Genomic DNA, 27671 nt, shown 5'->3' on the forward strand with positions numbered 1-27671 from the left:
TTGACCTAATGCTCCTTGCCCAATTTTTCCCCACCACTATCCAGCAAGATAGGTTGGGCTTACAGAGTGACTGGGTCAGAGTCAGCCAGGGAGCTCCCGGACTCAGGATGGAACTGAACCTGAGACTCCCTGATTAAATCACTGCATTACAATAGCCAGTCATTTCCATACTGTTCCTAAGAAACCAGCATGGATATGTTCAGGTACACAGCAACTTGGGGGAAATGTTACTTTTATTTAATTAATGCCTGCTGGTATTCCATAATCAAAAGAAGTAAATGTTGGCTAGAAATGGCTTTATAAGTGTTGCCCATTGAATGAGGTTTTTTTTTTTTTGCATACAAATGCATGTTCCTTTGATTTATGATGCAATACATTCCAAGCACCTTCCCGCAAAGATTTCAGTGGATTTCATTTGTTAGATTGTGCATGGTTTTCCAAAATAAATATTTTTTTAACGTAGCCTTGCACTTGCGACTTCACGTACCATGCAGCAATTCATCTGAAACAAATGTGAACTACAGCATTTCTGATTAAGGACATTTCCAGGTGTAACAATAGCAGCACCATTGTGCAAATCAATTTAGGCCTGTTGTGGATGAGCTGCAAAGGTCCAGAGGACCTCTGGAGGGCAGCAACGAGGTACAGAAGGTAATTTTGTAACTACCATCGAGTTTCGGGCCTCAGGAATCACTAAATTCATAATTTTAAATCCTGAAGACCACTAATATGATCTGGGTGGGTGTGGCCAGGTGGTCATGTGACTCGGTGGTCATGGCCAACTCGATGTCACTCACATCAAGGGAAGCCTCGCCAGCGTCTATTCGCCCCTCCTGTGCCAGCCACTCCTCGCCTCCCCGCGCGGGCTCCTTGGGGCCCCAATAGGAAGCAGTTGGAGCTAAGCAGCCACCATGAGAAAGGATTGGCAAAATAGCTGGCTCAGTTCAAATTGGATCTGACCAAGAAGGAGACTCAGCAGAACCACTTCACTGAGGACTACGAGCATAGGCTTTCCAAGCAGAGGGAAGACCTGTGGGAGTGCAAGGCCAGGTATTGGCACCTGGAGTCTCAGCGGGCTGGGATGGTCAGCCAGTTCCAAGCCATGATGCAGTCCCACTGGAACAAGGCCCACCTGCTCTTTGCCACCAGCAGCACTTCCTTCCAGCCTTCACCCAAAGCCCTACACCAGGAGGATGAAGCACATCCCAAGTCAGAATTTCTGCCCTCCTCCGACCTGCACAAAAAGACACCAAAGGGGGAGACTCTGCAGCAACACAAAGGTTCATTGCACGTATCCAGCCCAGTAGTTGAGGACCCCTTATTTAGTGCAATATAAAAAATGCAAATAATTTTTCTGCGGACCACCAAAATTTTCTCACAGACCACCAGTGACCCATGGACCACCAGTTGGTGACTGGTGATCTAATGGTGCTCTGGAGTTTTATTCTCCAGCTACTATAAATCTGGCATTTTTATACTAGAATTGAAATAGAAAGGTCATACTCAGAGGGCGGGAAATGCCTTGCTTTATGATACTATGCATTTCTTAAATCTTTGGTGTCTGAATGATACAATGAATCCCTCCCGCAAAAGAGTTTTTATTAGTAAACTGAAATTCTCAGTGCTAAGTTTTTAGTTATATTTTTTAGTATCATTCTTGGGTTATTGTTGTTTTTTTTAATTATCATTGTACTACAAGTAGTACTTGCCTGACTTCGGTAATTGGAATCACATTTTCTGTGGCTAAGTGATGCGGTCATCAATAGTGATGTCGCATGACCACATCACTTAACGATGGCAATTCCAATTGTCATCCCCATTGCTGTTATGAAGTGCGGATTGAAGGTTGTTAAGTGAGACCGAGGTGGCTTGCAAGTAGGTCAGCGGAGATTTAAGTGGCATGGCACAAACATGGCGAAGCAGGGGTGACTACTGCCAAGTGGGGAAGGATGCATGAGTGACCGTGAATTGCAACCAAATGCAGCGGGACCATGTTGGCTGCTGCCAGGTGTGGCAGAGTGCAAACCACAAATCGGACCATCTTCTGACATACCCTGCTGGGTTCCCCATTGAATTTTCTTGTGTGAAGCTGGCAGTGATGGTTGCAAAGGTGATCATGTGACTGTGAGATGCTGCAATTGTAAGTGTGAACCCAGAACACATGACTGTAGGGTTGCCAGGACAGCTGAAACTTTGAGACCCTTTATATATACCACTTGTTCAGTGCTACTGTGATTTCGAATGTTGCTGAACAAGCGGTCGTTAAACAAGGACTACCTGTATTTTATGATTTTTTTATTAAACAAGCCACCTAAAGTCACTTGTTGATTAAAGCAACGTGTAAGCCTAAAAGAAACCAAAATATGCGTACAATTATTTTTACATTGTACTTATTTTGAAGTCTTATTAAAAATGCTGATCCATTTATATATTTAAGACTGGCATTGTGACACTTTAAAAATGCAAATCAATATCTTTCCCCCTCTCCTTCCATAATTTTGAATATAGAGGTAATATGATACCTTCATAAAAGGAGAAATCAGGTCTCATTGCTTCCTTCCCTTCCTGGGACCATTATGGGTGGCTGAAAAAAACAAATGGGTGTGAAATTCTTATTTTTCACATTAATTTATCCAGCAAATAGGATTTCTTGACACTGGGTTCTAGGAACTAGTTACAAAATAGAACAAAATAGAATGGTAATAGCATGAATTTCTTCAAAATGAACTCATCTGTATGTTCTTCCATAGTCAGTGCAATTGCTGTATGATACTGTATACATCATATACAGTAATTAACAGAAAAGGGTTGAGATTATCACTCAAAAAAAAAAAAGAATTGTCCTGATATCCCAAAACAAATTAAACATAAAATCTGAAACAATAATGCAATTGCATTCTTTTCTTTATTTCCATTATGTGAGATGCTGTTATTTTTCACGTCTTGGATTAGTGTAGGCAGTCCTCAATTAATGACAGCAATTGGGACTGAAATTGCTATTGCTAAGCAACACACTCCTGAAGTGCAAAATCATTCCATTTCAGCGATGTCGCAGTTGCCGTGACTAAGTGAGGTCTTTGTGTATCACTGAACAAGGACTTCACATGATTTCAGTTTCTGATTTCCTGACAGTTTCCCCATTGACTTTGTGGGAAGCCAGCAGGGAATGCCAGAAATCAAAAATCACATGAGTTGGCTCGCTGGAACATTGTATTCATGAGCCAGGTGCTAAGGATCCAGACCATGATAGTGTGGCTGCAGAGACGCTACAATACTCAGAATTTGGAGGTGGGGCTGTAACTATCACTTATTCAGCACTGTCATTAAGTTTGAATAGTCACTAAACAAGGACCAACTTCTGTTTGTGTGTGTGTGTTTTATTAGCATTATAAGAAAATGTTTAACATGTAAACAGACTGAATTGGGGAAGGACTATGTCATCTCATGGAAAAAGTTATGATACTTTCAGGCAAGTTTTGTAAGTAATTCTCTCTGAACCTTGGAAATGTATTGTCACTATCAAGAATACCGAGCTATATGCCTCAATAGTTGATCTCACAATGAGAAAGCTTCCTCATTCTGGTCCTTATCTATAATTGGCCCTGCAAGAGCTGTGATAAAGGTCTGTTTTTCTTGGCAAGTGTTCTGTGGAAATACTTTGTGCATCTCAACCTCTACTTTGATGTGTTTGGACTGTTTCAGGCATAATTAAACCTAACAAATCCAGACATATTTTTGGCATATTTTGTACATTGCATTAATTCTTTAATCATTTCCCAGGAACAGCTGTGGGCACTGATTGACAGCACCTGATACAGATAGACACATATACACACACTCACACACAAACACACACACACCAGCTATCATAGTCAGGAAACTATGATGACATTTGTAGTCCAATGAGCTATAGAGGGCTAGACGTTGTCCATCTCTACACTTTCATTCAGAATCCTGTTTTTGCCATGCAAAAACTAAGAAAAATATAGTTGGGTAAACTTCATCAAAGATTTAATGTACATAACATAATGAACCATTTCCAAATAGACCATCCTGGTGATTTGGTGAACATATGAATGTACACGGTATATTATTGAATGGCCACTGCTTTCTTCCAAGATATTTTTCTCCATGTTCCCATCTAATTTGTAGCTCAGTTTTTTCTTGATGGTCTCCCAGTGAAGCCTGAAACAGCTGTGATCATGGTTAGCTTTTTGACATTGTCCAAATGCTGCCAGCTAGCTGGGCTTCCTGATTCCCAAGTGTAATGTTTTGGTAAAATGCCTGTTTGGTAGATATTCTTCCATCAGATTTGCATTGTGTTGCCTGCCTTCAACCAGTGCTTAAATATGCTATAATTAAAGATGTTCAGAGCATATGTGTTTTCTTGGATTGGGGTACAAAATCTTTTGGCCACTGAGTAAGTTTTGCTACTCAAGTACTATTTACAGACTATATATTTTAGTTTATTATTTTATTGATACAGTTGCAAGACCAATCAACCAATCAATAAACTACTAAACTACACAAAACCCTGATTTCTGGCTCTTCAGATTTTCACCGAATGCATTCAACATGGGGGGGGGGGCATCAGCCCTCTGAGCAATTGTCAAACAGTTCTTTCATGTTTTTGCCTCCCAAACATTGGCGGAAAGCAGAATCTGCCTTCCTATAATTTAAACCTGTGACTTGTGCACTGAGGCAATAAAGAGTATTTGACTTTCTTCAGGGTTACATCTTTTCAAATATTTTTTAAATGTTACCGTCCTCCTTACCCAACCAGTGTTTCTGCTCAAGGTTAAAATTCCTTTCATGTTTTTTAATCTAATACATTTCTTGTCCTCTGATCACCCTTACTGTGTTTCTCTAAATCAGTTTCATGTTGTTCTGCTTAAAAGTCTGGTGGCCAGAACTGGATACGCTGCTGCAAACTTTATTATCCATATTTAGAAACCTCTGTAAATGTGGACTAAAATGGCATTTCCATTTTTTGAGCCATATTACGCTGCTGACTCCTATACAATTTGCAATCAAGATGACAATGAGCCAAAGTCATTGAGGCGATGAAATGAGAATAAGGCAGGGATACATAACTAAAAATAATTTACAGAAATACAATTCATAAAAGCTCTCCATACCAGTGGTGGGATTTAAAAAAAATTACTACTGGTTCTGTGGGCGGGTCTTGGTGGGCGTGGCATGGTGGGCATGGCAGGGGAAGGATATTGCAAAATCTCCATTCCCTCCCAATCAGCTGGGACTCGGGAGACAGAGAATAAATGGGGGGCAGGACAAGTCAGAGGTGGCATTTACCGGTTCTCCGAATTACTCAAACTTTCCGCTACTGGTTCTCCAGAACTGGTCAGAGCCTGCTGAATACCACCTCTCCATACCCTTTCTGAACTCACAAATTATTCCTGTTCCTGTGCACTACTAAATGTATCACCTGATGTTCTTTATCTCATCAGTTCTTCAGAACTGAAGAAGCTTCGTAGATTAGAAGTGAAACACCTTCAAAGAAAAAAAAAGTCCAGTTGCCTTTTGAAAAAGCACCTTTGGGACTACTATGATCTGGATGACTGAGAATCTCCATAGACATTCTTTCTCTCATCTTCCTCTTCTTGAGGAGCAAAGTCATTCCAACCAAGCACAACTTTCTTAACCTTCCTCATTCTCTTGCCCCATTCCATAAAATAAATAGCATTAGCTGCATACAAAAATATACATACATTTGTACATGCAAACATACATGTCCCAAACAATAAGTCTCTAACACTATCACCAGGAATCTATATCCATTTATCCAAAAATACATGAAATAACGCATACCATGTTTTGTCTTCTGCTATAGATGAATAATTCCTAAAAACTGGCTCAATTCAATTACTCTCCCAATATATACAGAAGGAGACAGAGAAGATTATGCCAATTATTATACACTTAGTCTTCTTTCTATAATTGCTAGATTTCTCTGTCACAAATGTCTCTGATATTCCAAGCACCATCTTCTTTTTTGCTATGGTCATCACCCAGTGAGGCTTAGATACTGTCCAAGGCTTTGGTCAACTGAAGGATTTCACGTAATACTTTTTAATAAGATAGACAAGTTGATAAACTAGGCTAGCAGCTTTAGTCACACAGGGCCATAAAAAAGGGAGTTATCGGTAAGCAAATCAGTGGTGGGGTCCGGATCCTGTTGCAACCGGTACGGGCATCCACCACATGAATGCGTACTTACTGCCCACGACGCTCCATCTGCTTGGCGGAGCGTTGCGCAGGCACCGTACCCTCCGTGCGCAGAAGCCCCGAACAGCTCAAATACTGGTAAGGACGGGCGGGCGGGTCCTCCGGAGCACCATACCAGAATGATACCTGATGCTCCCAGCAGGCACAGGTACCCCTATACCACGGTGTACCGGTTGTATCCCACCACTGAAGCAAATCCATAAAACACCAACTTACCAGGATTTCTCAAAGCGACACATAAGAGCAATGGCCAAACCATCAGAAAATCCCTTTTAATTGCTAGCCTGAGATTTAAACTGAGTATAATTAGGTTTTCCCTAACCATGTTTCCATCAATCTCAAATTTCATTCCCCCCCCCCGCCCCCATTTCACTATTGCCTGGTGAAACACATATCCTCTTTTCAAAGAAAGCTACACTGCAGTAAAAATTGAATAATTCTGCCTTTTCTTTTCTGCTCATTGGCATTCTGTCAACTCCATTGAAACACTGGCATACAGATTCTTCTCTCTTATTTTTCTCTTCCTTAGCTTTTTGTTGTTCTTAGTGTACTGCCAGCCTCAATTCATTCCAAGATTTACTTTTTGGCATCTTCTTTATAACTCCAGGCTATATGCAGGCTGATCTCTCTGTCCACCTTCCTATGTATCCCTTTTATTGTGAAAGTCACAGGGGTAGATTTTATTAATTCAACCGTGCATGCATTTGACTTCTCAATCTGACTAGAGGCCATTCAAAGAGTTTACGAAGGAGGTAACATTGCTACTGTCAACAATTCCTGATATTATAATGTAACTTCACACAATATCTTACTGACACAGGAAAAAGTCTTCAGACCTTCTGGAAAAAACAGAGAATCTCTTCAAAGCAGAGTGAAAAATGGTTTCTATGTCACTCTAACAACAGTAATTGCTGGTTTTAAGGATCGCCTGGCTAAATGCCCGGGAGAGCAAATCCTACATCATGGATTCTGTTGGCAAGTATTTTCTTTTTCCTGGGTCCAGGTTTGAAAGCTAGAAACGATTTGGAAGCAGATATTCCCCCAAGAATTTAGGCCATTTTTGAAAATAGTAGGGGGGTTTTAGGTGTTTCGAATACGTTTTTAGAAAACTGAATTTTAATTGTTAATCTAAAATTATTTAAAGAGCCTAAGAATGTGGTAGTATGGTGAATCAAATCATTAATTTTTCCTTGTAACCAGCTCAGAGTCTGGGAAAACATAGAGCATAAGATAGCAAACTGCCCTCCTATGAGGGCTGTATGCAGAACTGCTTGCAATATAGCAGGGGTGTTAAACTGGATTTTTTTGAGGGCCGGGTAAGTTCTCTGCGAACCAGCTAGGAGGCGAGGGGGGAGATGGGATGGAAGCCTCCTGCAGCACCCTGCCGGCCAAAACGGGGTGCAGGGGGCATGGGAGGCCCCCACGCTCCGATTTGGCTGCCAGTGGCACTGTAGGTTAGTCCTTTGCTATTCCCAGGCCAGCCCCATGGACTAGATTTAAGCAACCCTCAGGCCGGATGAGTTACACACCCTAGCAATATAGCATTAGTTTTTTTAGGATGGCTCCAATCAAACCTGGAATTTTTAAAATTGGGAGTCCAGGTTTTTAAGACATTAAATCGAATGCTAAATTGGGGAAGATGAAAAGAGCTGGTAATGTGGAATTGAGTTGTGACTGGCTCTAAAGTTCATGCCAGTTATAAGAGTCGCTATTGAAAATACCCCCCAATGGCAAGTTAGATAAGAGTTTCTAGCTGCTTAAGGGGATATAATTGATTTAATCAACAGGGCAATGTTTTATTCTGGCTTAGTTCAAATTTTAATTTATTCCCAAACTACAATTCCAATACAGTTCCAATCAGTTCCAGCTGTTTAATAGAGGTACTTCTTGAATTCAGATAGATGTACGGTCTAATTCAATGTTCTCCTTCTTCATGTCTGTTGGGTCCTCTTGTTGCTTGAGAAGAGTCTTCTGGGACTTTCCTTGTGCAACAAAATTATAACAATTGATAGGGGGAAAAAAGAGGGAAAAAGAAAGGTTCTGAAAGAAAACATGCCTCCGATGAGGATACTTGGCAAACTCTCTAAGACAGTGTTTCTCAACCTTGGCGACTTTAAGTCCTGTGGACTTCTACTCCCAGAATGCTGGGGATTCTGGGAGTTGAAGTCCACAGGACTTAAAGTCGCCAAGGTTGAGAAACACTGCTCTAAGAAAAGCAGCAGAGCTACTTCTGGTTTTAATATAAGAATAAACATGGAACAACAGATCTATCTATATAATTTACCTCTTCCTGCTTTACCACAAATACTTTTAAAGCCAAATGTTGCATGTTTAGGTACTCAACAGCCCTTTAATCACCCTAACTTTATTTGTTGAAGGAGTTTTGAGTTTGTCTCGCCATTTTAAATAAACCATCAAAATTGATTTATTACGTTAGTATAATGGTTGCATACGGGATAATTTACATTTTTGTTGTTTTGCTATAGGAAGTAGCTGGTTTCATTTTTAATCAATGAGGTGTAATAAACTTTTGCATTAAAAATTGAAATTGTTCAAAATCCTGACCTTTCAATACTTATAGGAACCTGTTGTCAGCAGTTTCTCCTTCCTTCATATTGTGCTGATTAAACACATCTCTGTTCTGACCTAGGCTTCCTAAGAGCATGAAGCAAATTACTTGTCCTGCCAAAAAACCCTTTTATTATTTGCTGTGAATTCTGCTCATTCACGACCATCAGTCTTTCAAGAGAGGATTTACAGTCACAGACCTTATCTGGCTTGGAGAGATGCCAGGCAGAAATTTGCAAAACTTGGCAAGGAGTCTCAGAATCGCGAACCAATTGTCTCCTGCAAACTCCACTCCCCTTTTGCTTTTATTTCCTCTGGGAGGGGCCATTCATCGTCTACCTGTAGCTTTACTCCCAAAGTTGACCCGTTCTTTAGCTGTTCCCTTTGTCTGGCAACTCTGAGCATGCGCACACTGGGAACAGGCTCCAGCTGTTCGTCTGCCTCAGTGATGTCTGACTCTGAAGGCAGCTGATAACTGGCATACAGCTCTGGCCCCCTCTGCCTCCAACAGAGAGCCCTTATCAGAGACTTCCCAGACTCCAGGACTGGCCCATGTTCCTCCCCAGCCTCCTCACTGTCCGAATCTACTGCCAGCTATGCTGGGGGACGACGACGATGACACACAACGATCTCAAACTTCTTGGTTTTGCAGGTGTGTGTGTATTCAAGAGAGATGACAGATAAAAGAAAATGGAGCAAATTTCAATAAGTGCATTGACCTTTCTGGAGCGCTGCCAGAAACATCCAAACATATTGTCTCTCTCATTTCTTTCTAATATTACCTTGTATTTGTAAATCTTAAAAATAATTTAAATGTGACAGGGCAACCTAAGCTACCTATTCCTATAGAGATCTTAAGAAACTGACATTGCAAACTCAAATTAATGCCTAAATGCTCAGCAGCGAAATGCCAAGAAATCAAGTTGGCATGTTAACTGGTTTTAGATATGATGATATAATCAGTGGATGAAACACACATATTTTTATTACATGCCTGCTGCCACAATTTAATTGGTCTCCACATCAAAATACTCCTGCAATCAGATATAGGTCACCTAATTCTTGTTTCTCTCTTGATAAAGGTAGCATAGATGAACAATAAAATTACTCCCTTTGATAATTACATGAACTCTGACCTAGAAATTTTAACTGGAGCACTACTTCAAGTTTTAGGAGGTAAATTAGGTATATCAAGATATTTTCTTGATACCAAGTGTCCCTCCAATGTGTCCAAATAGTTCAAATTGTGACTAAGGTAAGCAATTTTCATGCTGTAGTGTAAGGCAGGCTGAAAAGCACACGACTAGAAGACTTTGAGGTAGGGCTTGATCAAATAGTATTTCACTGACTTATCCTTAAAATATCTGACCACTAAGCTGTCAGAAGCAACTGCAGCAAAGGGCAATTGCTACAGAATCCCTTCTTAATTGTGACTGACTCAAGTAAACAAAAATGAAAGAATTGTGAAGATGTATTTGCTTAGGTGAGATGCTCTTACATACTAGGATCCACAACTACATATGTTTAATCTAAGCAATATACACCTAATCAGTATTATAATTCCAAGTTGTTTTAATATAAACTATTTCATTTTTAAAAAATGTGCCTCTTGTAACCATTCACCTTAGCCACTTTGAAATGTTACACTCCGCATTTAGTGCCATGCAAAAACTATGAATTTGACACAGCGGACATCCAAAACTTCCCACTTTGGGTTCAAAACAGCTCTTTTACACTCAAAACACTTCTGAAATGTTCAGAACAACATTGGAACAATTATGGGAAAAGTCACGAGAGTTTTGCACACACTCCTTCCAGTGTCTGAGATGTCTTAAGAACGTTTTGGAACAATCTGTGCTTGAAGATGCATTCCTGTAAAATGAGCACATTGTGGCCAGACCCAATTGTTGAAGTTTTCAAGAAAGAATGCAGATAGAATAGGTCTTCTTCCAAAGATATGTGCCTCCGTCTTCTCCCTGAGTACTGCCATCCATCCTAAATACCTATTGAAACTCTGGAAACTAATGCAAAGGTCAACCCATTTCACAAATTTGAAAAAGCTACTAATCTGCAAAAAGTACACCAGTTAATAATTAAAACTACAAAGGTAAAATAAGGATTTTCTTGCTTCTTCAAAACAGTAAAACTTTTATTATTTTTATTCCACTTTTGGGTTAAGAGATGTAGCTATATAGATCTGCTGTAAGTTCTGGCAAGAATAATTTACCATCTTATTTTGAAAAAATGCGTACAGTACTTGAGACACATGACTTCATGCTTAACTAAACTGATTAAAAATATAATCCTCATAATTCTTATTTACATTCAGAGCCTTCAAGGTCAACATTACTTTCCTCTGTTTTAGTCACTTTTTAAGTCAGGAAGCTAACACCCTTCTGAAGGGTAAATATTTTCATTACAGTTACTACTGTACAGTTACTATGGAATGGTGCTTAAGGCAATTATTTATGGACAGTTGTCATATGCTCCTACTGCCATTTGAAGCCAGTAGCTTAGATTCCTAAAAATTATGAAGTTGTACAAATTCTCCCCTCCTTTTAGAAAGCCATGTTCATTTTCTCTCCAGGAAACAGGGCTGTCAGCAAAGCCATGGACGGTCAGTGATATCCAGTGAGCCAGCTTTGGGTCTTCAAAATAGCAACTGTTGAAAAAGATGGAATAATGTCATGAATAAAGTATATGAAATTAAAAAGGAACCTAATTCTCTTCCCCTGAATTGGGATTATGATGGCATCAAGGTGCATATTAAGATTGCAGTCAAAAATATGGCATGGGGCACAAGGTGAGAAATTAGTCATTTCTATTTCTGGATTTTTGTGAAATCATGTCTCATTAATTTATTTAACGCAGAGGGCAAACCAAATAGTGGTTCTTGTAATTGTTTGCTTGTAAGTTGACAACCCAGTTTGGGTTTTCCATTTTGTCTCAAAGTGTAGAGACGGGAGTTTTTGTGGTAATGATGACATTATTCAAAACCAAAAAAGTGAGTAACTAGATCAAACACTTTAAAAGCACTTTAAAAACTGTCTTTGCCATGAACATGGATGGACAATATCACTTTTTGAATATACAAATGAAAAAAAGGGGAATATCTAGTTATTCATAAAATTAAAAAAATCCCATCCAAACCCAAAGTTATTAAACAAACTTTTTAGTGTATGAAAGAACATTCTAGGTATAAAGGAAACTTGAAAATAAGCTTTCTTATTTCTGATATTTTGCATCAGGAATGAACAATCTATACTCATCAAAGCCTTGGGAAACTACAAGACTTTATATATGTTGTTGTTCAAAAGTTATTTTTATCTTTTCTTTTATTATAACATAAAAAAGAAAAGGAACAAAACATATATATATATGTGTGTGTGTGTGTGTTGTATTTGTGCTGATAAATAAATAAGGGGAGACTAGTATGGATCCATTTCAAGCTATTTAGCTCTTATCAGCTAGCCATACCCTTACTGGGATTTGAACCTGGAATTTGGGCATACCAGGGGTTGTAACACAAATACATATATATATACTTTCATTATTAAAAAGCTATATCGTGCCTAAAAATAAGGGAAAACTACAACTGAAAAATAATGTTGCTACAATAGTTACAATTCCATGTATAATTATCTAATATAAATACACATATAAACACACTTACATGACCATTTTTTTAACCTACAGTATTTTGTATAAATGAAACCCACATTCCATATTTATCCAAATGAAAGTCTCTATGGAGATTCTCAGTCATCCAGGTCATGTTTGTCCCAAGATTGCTTTTTCAAGAGGCAACAGGACTTTCTGTTTTTTCTTTGAAGACGTTTTGCTTCTCAGCCAAACTTTTTCAGCTCAGAGCTAAAGAAGCTTTTTGGATGAGAAGTGACACGCCTTCAAAGAAAGGCAAGAAAGTCTCAATTGCTCAGTGGTGCAATTCAGCAGGTTCTATCCGGTTTGGGCGAACTGGTAGCGGTGGTGGCAGGAGGCTCCGCCCTCCTGCCCGGATGTCATCACGTCCCCATTTTGACACTCTGCGCAGTTCCTGCGCATGCATGGTGGTGGTGCATGTGCTCACATTTGCAAACCGGTAGCAAAGGTAAGTTGATTTCACCCCTGCAGTTGCCTCTTGAAAAAGCACCTCTGTGATATCTAAATGTAACTTTTTCAAGTGGCAAAAATTACTTCTCACTGTGCTTAATTATTCCATTTTCTGTATTGAATTTCAATTCATCTGAATGAAATCCTGTATCATTCCTGTCCTGGACCTGACACAAATGCTCTTCAGGGAAAAGAACTTCCTTGCTGCCCTTATTTTTAAATGAAATGTTCAAATGATACTATTTGGAAGGTTGTAGTAAACTGAAATAAAAGTTACTATCACCACATAAAAAATTAATAAGTAGAATAGAAATACTGCCTTGCAGGCACAAGAGAAACTTGATAAAACAATTTATGGCAAACATACGGGCATGTTATGTTGAGTTTATTCTCTAGCAAGTCTAGGCAGCATCCTTAATTTGCACAATTCTAGAGGCTAATTATTCAAGTCATTGCTTACCATATTTGTTCCAATAAATGAATGATCTTTTCTGACGGTATAAAGCCAGTTATTGTACACATCAAACCTTGTTCTATCAATGTGCTTGGCTGAGGACATACACAGGTTGATAAAAAACTAGAGGATGTGTTTTCTCTGAAAATAGAAGATATATAAGATAAACAGTTCTGAAACATGTAACATTAGAACATGGCAAATAAATGTTCTGCTTAAAACTTATAATAGGCACTTAACATCCATTCAGGGTTAATTGCTTTTTTCATAGTTTGAAGCTTCATAGCAGTTTCACTAATTATCTAGATATGGCAGGCACTCCATGAACAAACAAGCATATAAAACCAACAGGTGTTAGCGTTTTTATACACAATTTATGTACTTCTGTATTGTACTTCTGTATTACTTTCCTATTTTTGATTGCTCCTGCTATTTTATGCTGTTTTGATACATTTTTCTATACTTTTTCTTAGCGGTTTTTGCAATCATGTTATCTGTTATAATGTCATTTTATTTGGTTGTCAGCTTTTTTTAATAAAAGAAAAAATGAAATGCATACCGGCAACTAATACACACAGGTAACATTGCAATGAAATGTGGTCTGTTGTACTGGTGAGGAAGGGACAGAAGCATTGATGAATGTCAGAAATGTAAAAAGATAGATGAAAAATCTGACCATGTAAAGACAAAATGCAAAGTGGCATTTCACATAGCAGAATGCTAAAATGGAGCAACAAAGAATCTGCATGTTGAACTGATATTTGCAAATATAATTGAACAATGCTTCCTGCATGTACAATTTTATGTCATCCATTGATTGTCTAGACTTTTGTCAATAATCATATTTGCATTTTGAAAAGAAATGAAGTTTAGAAGAAACTAAATCCAATTCTGGATCTAAATTATTGAGTCTTGTGATACTTTTTTTCCTTTCTCACTATGTTGAGTTATATATAGCTTAGACTTATATACTGCTTCACAGTGCTTTACAGCCCTCTCTAAGCAATTTACAGAGTCAGCATATTGCCCCCAACAATCTGGGTCCTCATTTTACTGACCCTGAAAGGATGAAAGGCTTCGAACTACCAAATTGAAGGCAGCCAGCAGTCAGCAAAAGTAGCCTGCAGTACTGCATTCTAACCACTCATGCACATTCAAGGCTTCCATCCATGTTGTATTTATTATTAAATTGCTACACTTCTTAAAAGTATTCCAACTGCATTTTTTAATTAATAAAAATTGAATTTGATGTAATAGAGGAAGCCCATGAGTTTCTTTTTTTTTAAACAAAGTTTTATTGTTTTTTTTTTTTAATTTACAGGGAAAAAGGTAGTGGAAAAAGTATACAAATTTTGGCAGTTGCGAAGTGCGGAAGGTGCCCCCTCCCTCCATACTCATAATATACATCTAAACAAAAATCATTAATACATAGTAGTATATAGTCAGCATATTAATTCAATTGGTAATTTCGATCAGTTTATGTCAAAAAGATTTTCTTGTTCATTTTTGTGATCTGAGCTTTCTTGGTATTGCCCCATCTCCCCCCGCCGACAGAGCTCCGGCCCCTCCCGTGTCCTGCGTGTCTGTTGTAGGATCATCTGATTTTTCTAGGTGTGCTTTGTTTTTTTCCATAAAGGCCTGTGCCTCTATGGGTGTATTAATTCTAACTCTTGTCTCCTCCCAGAATATTAACATACCTTCAGGCATCAACCATCTGAACCACACCCCCTTCTGGTATAATTTATTCGCTAATTGCGAATAACTTTTTCTTTTTCCCCTCACTTTCTTGGGGATCTGCTTCAGAATGGTTATTTCCCTATCTTGGTATGTCAAGGCTTGCCCCCTTTGTGCACTCAGAATTTCATCTCTTGTACTTTTTCTGAGAAATTTAATATGTACCTTCCTGGGTACGTTGTGTGTTCTAGCATAGGCTGAATTCACTCTATAGACCAGGTCTATATCCCACCCCATCTGTTGTTTTTCTTTCTGAATGTATTCAGCCAGAATACTTGTCATGATGTCCCGTATGTTTTCATCATCTGCCTCCATCACGTTTTGGTTTCTAAGGTAAAAGGACATTCTCTCAAACTCTGTTTTCATCTGCTGGGTATCAACTTCTTTGTTTCCCTTCTGCACCACTTCCACCCCCTCCCTCATCTCAGCCGTCCCACCCTCCAAAAGATCCAGTCTCTGTGAGTTCTTATTGATTTGAGCCTGATTCTCTTTAATTTCTTCTTTCATCTCCCTTAATTGTTTCTTTATTTCCTCTTGTCCCTGTAAAAGTTGCTGGAACATTTGTTGAAACTCCGTCTCTGTACTTTTAGGTTGCATCAAAGCTGTTATCGTTGATTGTGTACTAGGACTGGAGGTTGCAGATGTCGGGGCAGAGGTAGCAAAGCCAGGCTTTCCAGGAGGTGGTCTTTTAGGAGACATTGTTTATGGAATAAAGAGTTCAGTCAGTGTAGAGAATGGTCAGTCAGAGCGGCAGAGCAGCCAGAAGAGTCCAGGGGGCCGAGGGTCCAGGCAGAAGAGAGTTACTCTAATCACCCTGGCAATAGAGCAAAGTTTTTCACTCCAGGGAGTTCAAAAGGTAGCAATCCACAAAAGATTTGTCTGAGTAGCACGGAGACAAAGACTGGAAGCCTGAGATTTTAAAGGTGGAGTCAGGTTTCACAGTTCATAAAGACAACGGAAGTGTGCCATCTTGCCCTGCCAGCTTCGGGTTTAGAGGCATAACAAAGTTTTCAAGGTTCAAAGTTCCCAAAGTTCCCAGATCATCAATATATTATGAGGTTAAGTCCACGAAAATCACTTTTAGTAAAGGCGTGACATCATTGGTTGGCTCTCCCCCCTCCTCCTTCCCCTGGGGCTGAGAGCAAAATTGTTCCAAGCCGCCTGTCTGAGGGGGGGGGGAATCCCCCTCCCTCCAGCCGCGCCTCTCCAAATCAGCCAAAAGGAAGAGTTTTGAGCTGCTGGCAGTTTCTCCAAGTTAGTAAGGGGAATGGAAAGGAGTCTACGCCTCACCGCACCGCAGCCGCGTCCTTCTGCTTGCTCATTCTCCGCACAGCCTCGCAGCGAAGACGCCGGAGCGTCTCCCCATCATGCTCCAGTGCCTGGAGCGAGGCGGGGGGCCCCCCACCGGCCGCCGATCCCGGGGATCCCCCGCGGTGCCACCCCTCCGGCAGGAGCCTCTACGGGGCGTCCTGTGCCCAAGGAGTGGGGAGCCCACCAGGGAAGCGCGGGGCGAGCAATGCTTGCCCGTTGCCGTCAGCCGCCGGAACCGGAAGCCCATGAGTTTCTAATGATTTGAGATGCAATAGGTTTTTTTAAAATTTAATTTGATGAATTTTGATTATTATAGCTAAACTAATTGCATTAGGGTGCTCATTCTCTAAAGCTAAGTGGATGATGATTTGAACCATAGTGGTGCAATGGTTAGAATGCAGTATTGCAGGCTTAGTTCTGCTGACTGCCAGCAGTTTGATTCTTACCAGCTCAAGGTTGACTCAGACTTCTATCCTTCCAGCGTCAGTAAAATAAGGATCCAGATTGTTGGAAGCAATATGTTGACTCTGTAAACCCTTTAGAGCAGGGGTGTCCAAACTTGGGAACTTTAAGACTTGTGGACTTCAACTCCCAGAATTCCCCCGCCAGCATGGTTTAGAGAGGGTTGTAAAGCACAGTAAAGCAGTATATAAGTCTAAGTGCTATTGATATTTGATCTTTGGCAAGGATGAACTCTTTTGTATGTCTGCCCCTTGTGGGTTTTTAATTGTTCTTTTGTTCACCAGCTATATCACACATCCTTCTTTTCTCTACCAACAGCTATTCTAATTTAACGGAGAAAAGGAAAAAATAAAACCTGTCTGCGGTATTCACATTATTTTGTGGCTGCAGAAATCTGTCCTTTGCTTACTTGCAGAGGAGTGGGTTTGGTTCTGAAGGGAGCTCATTCCCCCTTCCCAAAAAGGACTCTTTGTTGTATGAAATTTATCTTATAATACTTGCACAACTTTTTTGGGCATAGAACTTAGCCAGCCAGAGTATGTATGAGTGGATGAGATACAAAGTGCATGCCTGCCTGAATAAATTGAATAAATGAATGCATAAGTAAAACCTCTTGCTAATAAAAGTCCAGAGATTCATTCATCCATAAACATTTGTAACTTACTCACTATTCAGAGGAACTTTTGGCAAGTTACAATCCATAAAATAAACAAGTAAAATTGAAAACACACAATATCACACAGGGGCTTAAAGGACAAAAAAAGCAGCCATATTATAGAGATACTGTAACAGGAGAGTAAACAGTCAGGACTTCAAACTGGAGGCAGATGAAGTTGATACCCACATGGCCTCCAAGAGAAGGACAAAGTTCCATGATCAAAACACATCCCTAGATAATTTACCTCTTCCAAATGTTACTAAGGCCTCCCTAGAGATTACAAGTCTTTTTAAAAATCACATTTTTTCACAAATGTAGAATTTGGTGAAGATTTATTTTAGGCTGAAGGATGAAGGTTTCATCATTTGATTTTTGATTTGCTAACTGTAAATAAATGAAAAAAATACTTACAAGCCAACATGAGTAAAAATGGCCCCAAGCCACTCAAACAATTCTTGTGCGCTGCATGCTGTATCTGGCTCGCCGTGCAATTTATCACTCTTTAGAATTGGACACTGCACATTTCTTAATGTGCTAAAAGTTACTTTTGGCCGATGAGCCTGTATTTCCTTTTTAGAAAAATAGGACATCAAACTTGCTTCTTCTGATCCTTTAAAAAAAAAAAACATCATCCCATATTGAAAGATGGATAATCACTGCCACAAAAATAAGCATCCTGATTTAAAGTATTCCAGCTCCTGTCATGGTACATGAAAAGAGATTTGATCTACTGAAAAGCTGCATTAAAATAAAACCTCCTTGCAACTACATCTATGCAATGCCCAAAGCTTATGACCTCAAACCTTTTCCTCTCATGTTGCTAAGCACCATTTTCCTTTGAGAAACAAAAAATTCAGTTCTCAGAGAATGACCTCTAAGCCATTTTGCCTGAGTTTAAATAACTAACAATTATTGCAAATTACATATTTTAGATTGACAGACATTTGGGAATAACAAATGCCCTTTCCCATCAAATGGTGCATTAAATGATGGTTTTAATGTACTATTATGTTGCATTTAATCTAATATTCAAACCTACTGTTGTACTTTAAAGCATTAAGAAACTTTGCTTTTTATTTGAAGTAATTCCACAATAAGCTGATCTTAAGTGATCTCAAAAAACTAACAAGGATAGAACAGGAGATCACTAGGAAATTCCCAGGGAAATAGATTAAACTAGTAAATTGGGGAAAAAACCCTCTCTGGTACAATGGCACAGTGTTATTTCCCAAAAAAATACCTGCATGAGTCCATTAAGATACTTAGAGTTGAACTTAATTCAAGTGAATTCTACATTCAGAGCTAAAAGCAGTCTTCCAAGATTATATAATTTTCATTCTCATTTTACATCTTACGTTTTTATATACATATAGGCTTCTAAAAACAGACATAAAGACAACAAAAGCAAGAATAATTGTTTTTTGTAATTCTATTACCTGTGGGTTGCCAATTTAGTAAGAAATCAAACTCAAGTGGCTTTTTTTCCTTCAGGGCCCAAATGATTCTCTTATATTTTTTATTTTCTGGAGTGAAAGCTGTATCCATCAAGTCAACTGTAATAACTATTAAAGCAACAAAAAGAAGAAGTGTTAATAGTTTACACATCTGGATAAATAAAAAGCTTATTTTTCTTTGCCTTCCTCCCCTTCTTTATATAACACAAAAAGCCCGTTAAGTGTTATAATAAAAGATATGTGCAAGGCATTATAATTCAATTGGACTCTAATATTGGCCCCAATTCAGCTCTATTCCCAATATCTACATCCCCAGATAGAAACATATGCCTACTCTTCCCAAAAAAATTCCCACACTTCCAGCTATTCCAACTACGTTCTGTGAAATTTTTTGGTGAAGGATTCTCTATTAATCGATCAGGGCAAACACCTTTTCTTGTACAGGCGGTTAAATTATTTTTTTCAAACTGAACTCAACCGAATTCCAGTTTCCAAGTCTCAACGCGGGTGTTTCTCCCCCCACCCTCCAAACCGTCATAAAAGTATTTAAGAACCAGAAAGGTATGGATATTATCTATGAACGATGGATACTTACTGTATCTCATTGGCTTTTTACCAGAATATAAAGAAGGTTGGCCTTGCAGTCCAAGCTCTTCATAAGTATTCTTGTCTACTGATAAAATCAATTTCCCTACAACAAGCAAAACCCATATAATTCAGAATAAGTTATAACCTATTTCATTTGTACATATTTTAACCCCCCGAAATTAGCAATGAAACATAACTCATCCTAAAAACACACCATATTCCAGTGGTGGCAAACTTTCACAGCACCGAGTGCCCTAACCGGAATGCACGTGTACACCTACAAGCCACAGCCCTGGGAACTCGAAGATCAGCTGTCCGGTGCACATGCACGTGCCGGCCACTTGCTCTTCTTGTGTCCAGCGCACACATGCATGCTGGAACACTGGAAACTCGAAGACCAGCTGGCCAGCATACGCATGCGCGCAGGCCAGCTGATCTTCAGCTTTCTGGCACTCGCGTGCCGGACACCAGAAGAGCAGCTGACGCCGCCGCACGTGCCCACAGAGAGGGCTCTGAGTGCCATAGGTTTGCCATCACGGCTATATACAATTACACAAAGGGATAAAAACATCAACTGTGTTAATTTATCCTCATAAAAGTCTTCTTGATGAAATTCATGACCTCATTTTTAAGCCTCTGCTTCTTTGTCTTTGCATTTAACTCAGTTGAATTAAACTCCAGTTTTTAAAGAGAACTCAGACAGTTCTTGCTCTGAACAATTGCTTAATTTCTCAAAAGGTACAAAACTGTGTTTTTCTCTCTCTGCCCCAGTCTTTAAAGGTTAGGGAAACCAGCTCAGAAATTTCATATAAAGCTCTTTTCTGGATGATAAAGAACAATGAGATTAAGCAGGAGCTGACCATATGCATTTTCAGTGGTGGGTTGTTTACTCCCCTGGAAAGTTTTATTATTTATGCAGGAGGAGGTGCGCAAAATAAAATTAATTTACAGAATACGTATATATTTGTGAGAATTGATTTTTGCAATCCTTCCACTTCAAGGAAAGTGGTTCTTCAGACTATGTATGAAGACTGGGGAGGTGTACATGTCCGTGCTTAATTCTGGATTATGTAAGCATGATAATTGGCCAAATGATTCATATGTACGCTGTGATCTTCCCTGATTTTTAGCAATTACTGCTTAATCCCACTGAGTTAAATAACTAACATTCTGGAGCTATTATAATATCTCTTATATCTTGAATCTGAATTCATACCTGTTGGTAGCAAAGCAGCAGTATTGTCTTGGTCAATTCTTGTATTGTATGTAAGAGCATAACATGAACCTAAAATACACACAAGGTTTGGATGTTTTTTTTAAAAAATCAAATCAAATCACACCCTAGTGAAAATATAACACAGAATCACTATTAAGAGGAAGAAGCTTATTTATCTCTAACCAAAAGGGTTCCCTGGATGACTATTATTGCAACAGATTTATGAGTTGCTGCTATATCTTCCCTTCTAACACTGCTGCAGCAATAACTGGGCCAGGAATACACTTCCCTCTAGATTCATTCTTGAGAAATACGGGGATGCAATTGCTACTTCTAGTAATGTCACAAAAGGTTACTGCTTCTGAAAGACAAAGGAAATGTGAGACCTGAGATTGTCATGCAGTGCAGCAGGTTAGCTAGTTAACCCGCACAAGAGGGAATACTGCAAATAAAAGGATGAAGATATTATTAAATGGGGTTTAACATAGGTATGTCCATCGATGTGGATTTTCAATGTCAGCAAATTTGAATTTGGACATTTACAGAATTCTCCATTCTAAAATGAAAGTAAAATAAAACATATTCTCTCCTAAGGATTATAACATATTCTGAGATCATTATCATTTATTACCTTTTGTGAATCTAGGAGCAGGATTGATGGCATGTATTCCATGAAGTGGGAGCTCAGGAAAGAGAACAAAGCTACTTTTATACTCTAAGTCAAATCTCACTTACCTTTCTTCACAAATGTGTTAATGAATTCTTGGGTCACTAGCTCATGAAGAAATAAATTCTTTACAAGGTAATATTCCCCAATATCAGCAACCACATTTTTTAGGGCTTGTGGAATTATTCCACAATCAGGTATCAAAAAGGACACCTATCAAAAGAACATTTGGGAGAGGTCAGATCTTATATTCATTGATAAAATGGACTGAAACATAGATTTTTACAGAGTCTCTTGCAAAACATCAAAATGAAACAATGCCATAGAACTTGCACAAAATAGTAATACTGAATAGCAAGTCAGTGTTTAGTCCACTGTGTAACACACCATTTCTTGAATCCAAGTCCAATTCAGTGACCAACTATACATCATTGGCTTTCTCTGCATATGGTAGATACCCATCTTCACTAGGGCACTCATATTGTCTATTGCTTTAAATGTTTATGCACTGCTTGTAGATCAAGTAATCTCAAGGCAGTTTACAACCATTACAGTTATAGCTAGCTTCCCCTCCTCCACAGCATCTCCTTTGAAAATCTAACATCAATTTAATTACCCCACGTCTCTGATGAAATGAAGAGATGAATTTTAAAATTAACTGAATTAGCAGAGATGGTGAAATTAACTGCTTTGATCAGAAATAATGGACTTAAGACAGTTTTAGAAGAGACTAGAAGCCATTTATACGTTAAATACAATAACAGATAGTTAACAGAAGACTTGGAAGATCAGTGTAATAGTTAGCTTAACCTGTTGACAGTTCTTTTTATATAATATTTAAAAGGGGAAGATAATTTATAGTTTTCTTATTTTCAGCATCCAGCAGGATTCTATATGCTTAATGTTAAATTTATTTGATATTTGGGTCACCTTTTCTCCTTTTTTGTACACCAATCTTCTTTCTTTTTTGTTGTTGTTAGTGCTGGATGTATTTTGTTTGGTTTTGTTTGCTTTTCTGTTTTGTATTTTATCTTTTATGATACAACAAAATAAGTATATTTAAATGGAAATGATGCATAGCTTACAGAAGTTTATGATTTTTAATAAAATCTGTTAATGAGAAACTGTGTTATCAGACTACTTCTAATTTCTGGCTACCAAAGACTACCTCAGATCTCCTGTAATGTCTAAACTATTCAGCAGCCTTAATCTTCTGACTGGAATTTCTTTTTTTCAGTCACTGAACTCCTGGCATGTGAAGAAGTTTTTCAACAAACACTCCTTTGAACAGTCTTTCTCGGGCTCTTACTAGAATGTTGATACTCTTGTTAGAAAGGAGGATATTGAGACAATTTCTATAATGCTTTTTCTCTTTTAGTCATTTTAAGGAGGCCAGATTAATTCACTTCTGTTTTATAGCTCCATTGCTCTTGGTTTTATTGATTTCTAGAACAATAGCTGTGTTAATCTCTGGTTTACAAAATGAAGTGTTCAGCACTCTCAATACCTTCCTAAGGCACACACTTTTAATTAATTTTGTCAGATGCTCAAATTGTTACATAACTAGAACTACCCTAGATAGCTGGAATGGTGAAAATGAAATGAAAAATACAGAATCCATGATGATAAGAGTTCTATAGGCAAGTTATTAGCATTTAATTTCATTCTACAAATAATAGCAGAATACTATGGCACCCTGAAGCAGAGTGGATGGAATCCAACTAATTGGTATGAGATTTTGAGAAGCAAGGCATTCCCTTCTTGCTCATCTATATTGAGAAGAAAGGATTCAAGAGTATTTACATATCTTGCTCTCTGACAATTATGCAAAAGGGGGAATATTTAAACTACCAATCAGATCCTATAAACTTTTGAGAAATGAAAGTGACTTGAATAGATTTTAAACATGAGATGAAAGACGGAATACCAAATATACCATAGTAGATGATTTAATTAGACTGCTATTACTGTACTTTACTGAAAATAAAATAAAAAAGAATTCTATTTTTTAAAGTAATTGCAATATAATGACTCAGCAAATGACTGTTTACACAAATTCCCGGTAGATTGTTTTAATTAATACATAAATGCCTTTTTGTTCTTGTAGGGTCTCAAATTTCTTGAGATGCTTCTTACACTGCAATGTTTTGATTCTTTACTCAAAACTCAATGCAATATTAAACACCTAAGCCAACCAAATAATGAATAACTAGCATACTTGGATGTGGCATATTAAGACACTACTCCCACGTACTTAAATACACATAAATCACAATGCATAAGCAGACATGTACTTTTAACACAAAGAATCTCGTGTTAAAAATTATCGTTGCAACAAGTATAAACATAAAATTGAAGAGGGGACAATTAAAATTTAAGATACTTGTTCCTGTTGGTAGCATTACTGAATAATATTGTTACTACAGGGTACTGTAATATTTTATTTTGTTTTGTTTTCTTTTATTTGGTTTAGAGAGTGGCAAAGGCCTCTTTAAACTGGTTCCTCCTGGTATGAATATTGGAAAAGTGTGTCAGTGTGGCCTATCACCCTTTTTAATGAATGTTTTATTTTTAGTAAGCAGTGTTTTATATTCTTTAAATTTATTTTTATTAAGAATGTCTTTATCATAAGCACATTTAGATGCATTGTAGAACAGAGACACATTATGTATGTCATTGGACAGTGATGGCAAATCTATCACATGTGCATTCATCAACATCCCACAACAATTCTTGAAAGCCTGCCTTGTTCTCATGCAATGTTGGGAGGGTGCGGAGGTTACACAAGAATAAGGTGTGCATCCTCTGAAAATTTATTTGTATCCTGTGTTTATTATTTTTACAAATAATTCAAAGACAGCAAGCGTATCCAACACACCTTTCTCTTCCTATTTTCCTCAGTACAACCCTGTGAGGTGAGTTAGGCTAGGAAAGAGTGACTGGACCAAAGTCACCTAGCTTGGTGTTCACGGTTCAAGCAGCACTTCAACTCGGTCTCCTTCTTTCTAGTCCAGTGCCTTAACCACTGGACCAAACAAATTCGTCCTACTCCTGTTTCATTTTTGTAATTATCTAACATTTCTTTATATAATACATAGCACCACACGATTAGACTGCATCATTTTTAAATAAATGATTACGCAAATAATGATTCTCTTTTGTTTGGGGTGGGGGGGAACACCTGGTGACAGGCAGCAGAGTCAGCTTAGTTCTTTCCTAATTTTTGATATGCTAAGCCCAAAAGGTTCACCATCACTGTAATATGAGATTCAGAAGCATGAACTATGCTGGATGGATACAGGTAGTTCTCAACTTACAATCATAATTGAGCCCAAATTTCTGTTGCTAAGCAAGGCAGTTGTCAAGTGAGTTTTGCCCCATTTTACAACTTTTCTTGCCACAGTTGTTAAAGTGAATCACTGCAGTTAAGTCAGTAGCATGGTTGCTAAGTGAATCTGGCCTCTCATTGATTTCCTTGTGAAAAGGGTGCAAAAGGTGATCACATGACCAGGGCACTGCAACCATCATAAATATGAACCAGTTGCCAAGCATCTGAATTTTAATCATGTGACCAGGGGGATGCTGCAACCATGGTTAAGTGTGGAAAATGGACATAAGTCACTTTTTCAGTGCCATTGTAACGATCACTAAATGAATGATTGTAAGTCAGATTGTAATAAAACAAAACAATTAAAAAGATTCTGGTGGAATTTTAAAACAAATTTATACTGGGATTCTTCCTTTCTTTAACTGAGAATAAGCCTTATTTTTGAGGAATATAAACCAGAGCTTTTGACTTCAAAGATAAAAATGGAATCAGAATGTGCAGGAAGTACAAAAAAAGTGCAAATGATAATCACTATTCACTATCCCAAAAAGGATATTAAGACAAAAACTGTCTTGGTGCCTCAAAGTCTATAACTCTGAGTTGCCTCTATTTCATTTGTTACAACTTTTATAGTATATTATCCCTCAACACTCGCTGGGTACAGGTAGTCCTCGACTTACAACAGTTCATTTAGTGACCGTTCGAAGTTACAACAGAACTGAAAAAGTGACTTATGATTATTTTTTACAGTTACAACCACTGCAGCATCCCCATGATCACACAATCAAAATTCAGATGCTTGGCAACTGACTCATATTTATGACGGTTTATCACAGGATACACCTTTTGTGGCCGTCTGACAAGCAAAGTCAATGGGGAAGACAGATTCACTTAATAACGGTGTTACTAATGTAGGAAGTTATCACCCAGCCCTCTCCCAGAAAAATGAAATATCCTAGGAAATATTGAAAAGGCAGAATATTATATTTTCCTGGATGTGAAAAAGGGAGAAACACATTTTAAACACAAAGTAAATTCCTGCAGCTTCCTGCCCATCCCCACTTTGTCAATGAGCCATTAAGAAGGCCAAGCTAGTCCACTTTACATAATAAAGAGTTCTCCCCATCAGCTCCAGGGGGATGGGAATGAAGGCATGATAATATAAGCCTTTACTCAACTGACCACATGGTATCTGAGAACTCAACCAAACCTGGATTCAAAACTCAGCCTAGAGGGTTGCCCTTGCATGGGCCCATGGGAGTCTGGCAACCAATCAGAATACATTTCTTACACAGGAACAGGAAACAGATAGGTGGGGCTGAACAGATTATAAAAAGCCCTGCAAGACCTTCTTCACTCCCCCCCTTCTCTTCTCTTCTTCTCCACCAACATTGAAGCATGTGATCACCTTTTCTGTTCAGGACTCAAGCCATGCGGTCCTGTCCACCATTAAAACCATCTTTCCAAGCAGTCTCCATGTCTCCAGTGTCTTTTTCCCCACTTGGAGCCGAACCCAGAAGGACATTTCTTTCAACACTAACTTAACTGAAGTGATTCACTTAACAAATGTGGCAAGAAAGATCATAAAATGGAACAAAACTCACTTAAATGTTTCACTTAGCAACAGAAATTTTGGGCTCATTTGCGGTCGTAAATCAAGGACTACCTGTATTATGTTGATTTTTTTTTGCTTCTTGTCCACTCATCATTTCACATTTTTTAATCCCCCCTATGTACGCCACCTGCCTGCAGTTACCTGAGCGATTGAGGCTGCATATGAACTAATAAATTGATTTTTTTATCGGCCAAGTGTGATTGGAAGCCCACCCACCCACAGATAAATACCAAATTCACATTATGGCACGTTTCATGACCAAGAACGCCTTTTTTTTCTCCAGTATGGGCCACCCATATATTTGCTAAATCTCTCAACCACCCCGAAAATCTAAGTGGTTTTGTCTATGGAGATTCTCAGTCATTCAGGTCGTTTGTCCCAAAGGTGTTTCTTTCAACAACTAGACTTTCTGGGTTTGTTTTTTTCCTTGAAGATGTTTCGCTTCTCATCCAAGCAGCTTTCTCAGCTTAGAAGCGAAACGTCTTCGAAGAAAAACAAACAAACCCAGAAAGTCCAGTTGCCTCTTGAAAAACCACTTTGGGTCTAAGTGGGTTTTTCTGATCCCGGCTAACGGAGATCCCTTTCTTTCAACAGGCAATCTTATTTCCCGCTGAACCCGCAGCGGGAATGGATGGCCACTGATAACAGAGATAACATAACGCTTTGCACCTTCGGAAAAATAAAGAAAATAAAAAATTAGCTTCTCCTCCTCCTCCCTTCTGAACAGCTTCAGCCAGCGGTCCCGCCCTCCTTCCTTCCCCGGGCACTCACCCTGCAATTGAAAGCGTGCTCCCGCACGTGCGCCACATGTCGAGATCGCGCGTGCTGCACGTGGCTTCTCTCGCACACCAGCAAGTGGCGGGGAGACTCGCGGATCCACCGCAACGGCTCAAACATCGTCTGCTCCGCGCGCGCGCCCGCCAACGCGCCAGCTGCGGAAGCCGGGCTGGACAGAGAGAGCTGAGGCGGGGGAAATCTCTACGTCACGCTTTCGTAAGGAGGCGGAGCCTTCGAGCCCGCCCAGGGGCGGGGCAAATGTTAGCTTTCAATGCATAGCTAAAACGTACGGCTGAAGCGTCCGCGTCCTTACTTAGGTGCCAGGAGCTGGGGGGGACGGTTTGGGAATAAAAGGCTGTTTGGTGCACAGAGTACTTTGAAAACCTTAGTCCAGGAGTCTCCAATCTTGGCAACTTTAAGCCTGGCGGACTTCAACTCCCAGAATTCCCCAGCCAGCTTTGTTTGGGGTGGGGGTGGGGATTC

At 39.0% G+C, this 27671-nt stretch overlaps 1 protein-coding gene across 1 annotated transcript; it reads right to left on the reverse strand.

Moving 5' to 3' along the window:
• Positions 1-10942: 10942 nt before the first annotated feature.
• Positions 10943-27377, reverse strand: RPP40 (ribonuclease P/MRP subunit p40). Its single transcript, XM_081951700.1, has 8 exons — positions 27183-27377; positions 21537-21681; positions 20802-20870; positions 19593-19688; positions 18980-19105; positions 17955-18153; positions 13385-13519; positions 10943-11476 (listed from the first exon to the last, which is right to left on the reverse strand). The coding sequence occupies exons 1-8, from the start codon at positions 27306-27308 to the stop codon at positions 11281-11283; spliced, it is 1092 nt and encodes a 363-aa protein (XP_081807826.1). The 5' UTR covers positions 27309-27377; the 3' UTR covers positions 10943-11280.
• Positions 27378-27671: the final 294 nt, after the last annotated feature.

This window comes from Natrix helvetica (genome assembly GCF_964273705.1).
Source record: "Natrix helvetica genome assembly, chromosome: 4".
NCBI lineage: Eukaryota > Metazoa > Chordata > Lepidosauria > Squamata > Natricidae > Natrix > Natrix helvetica.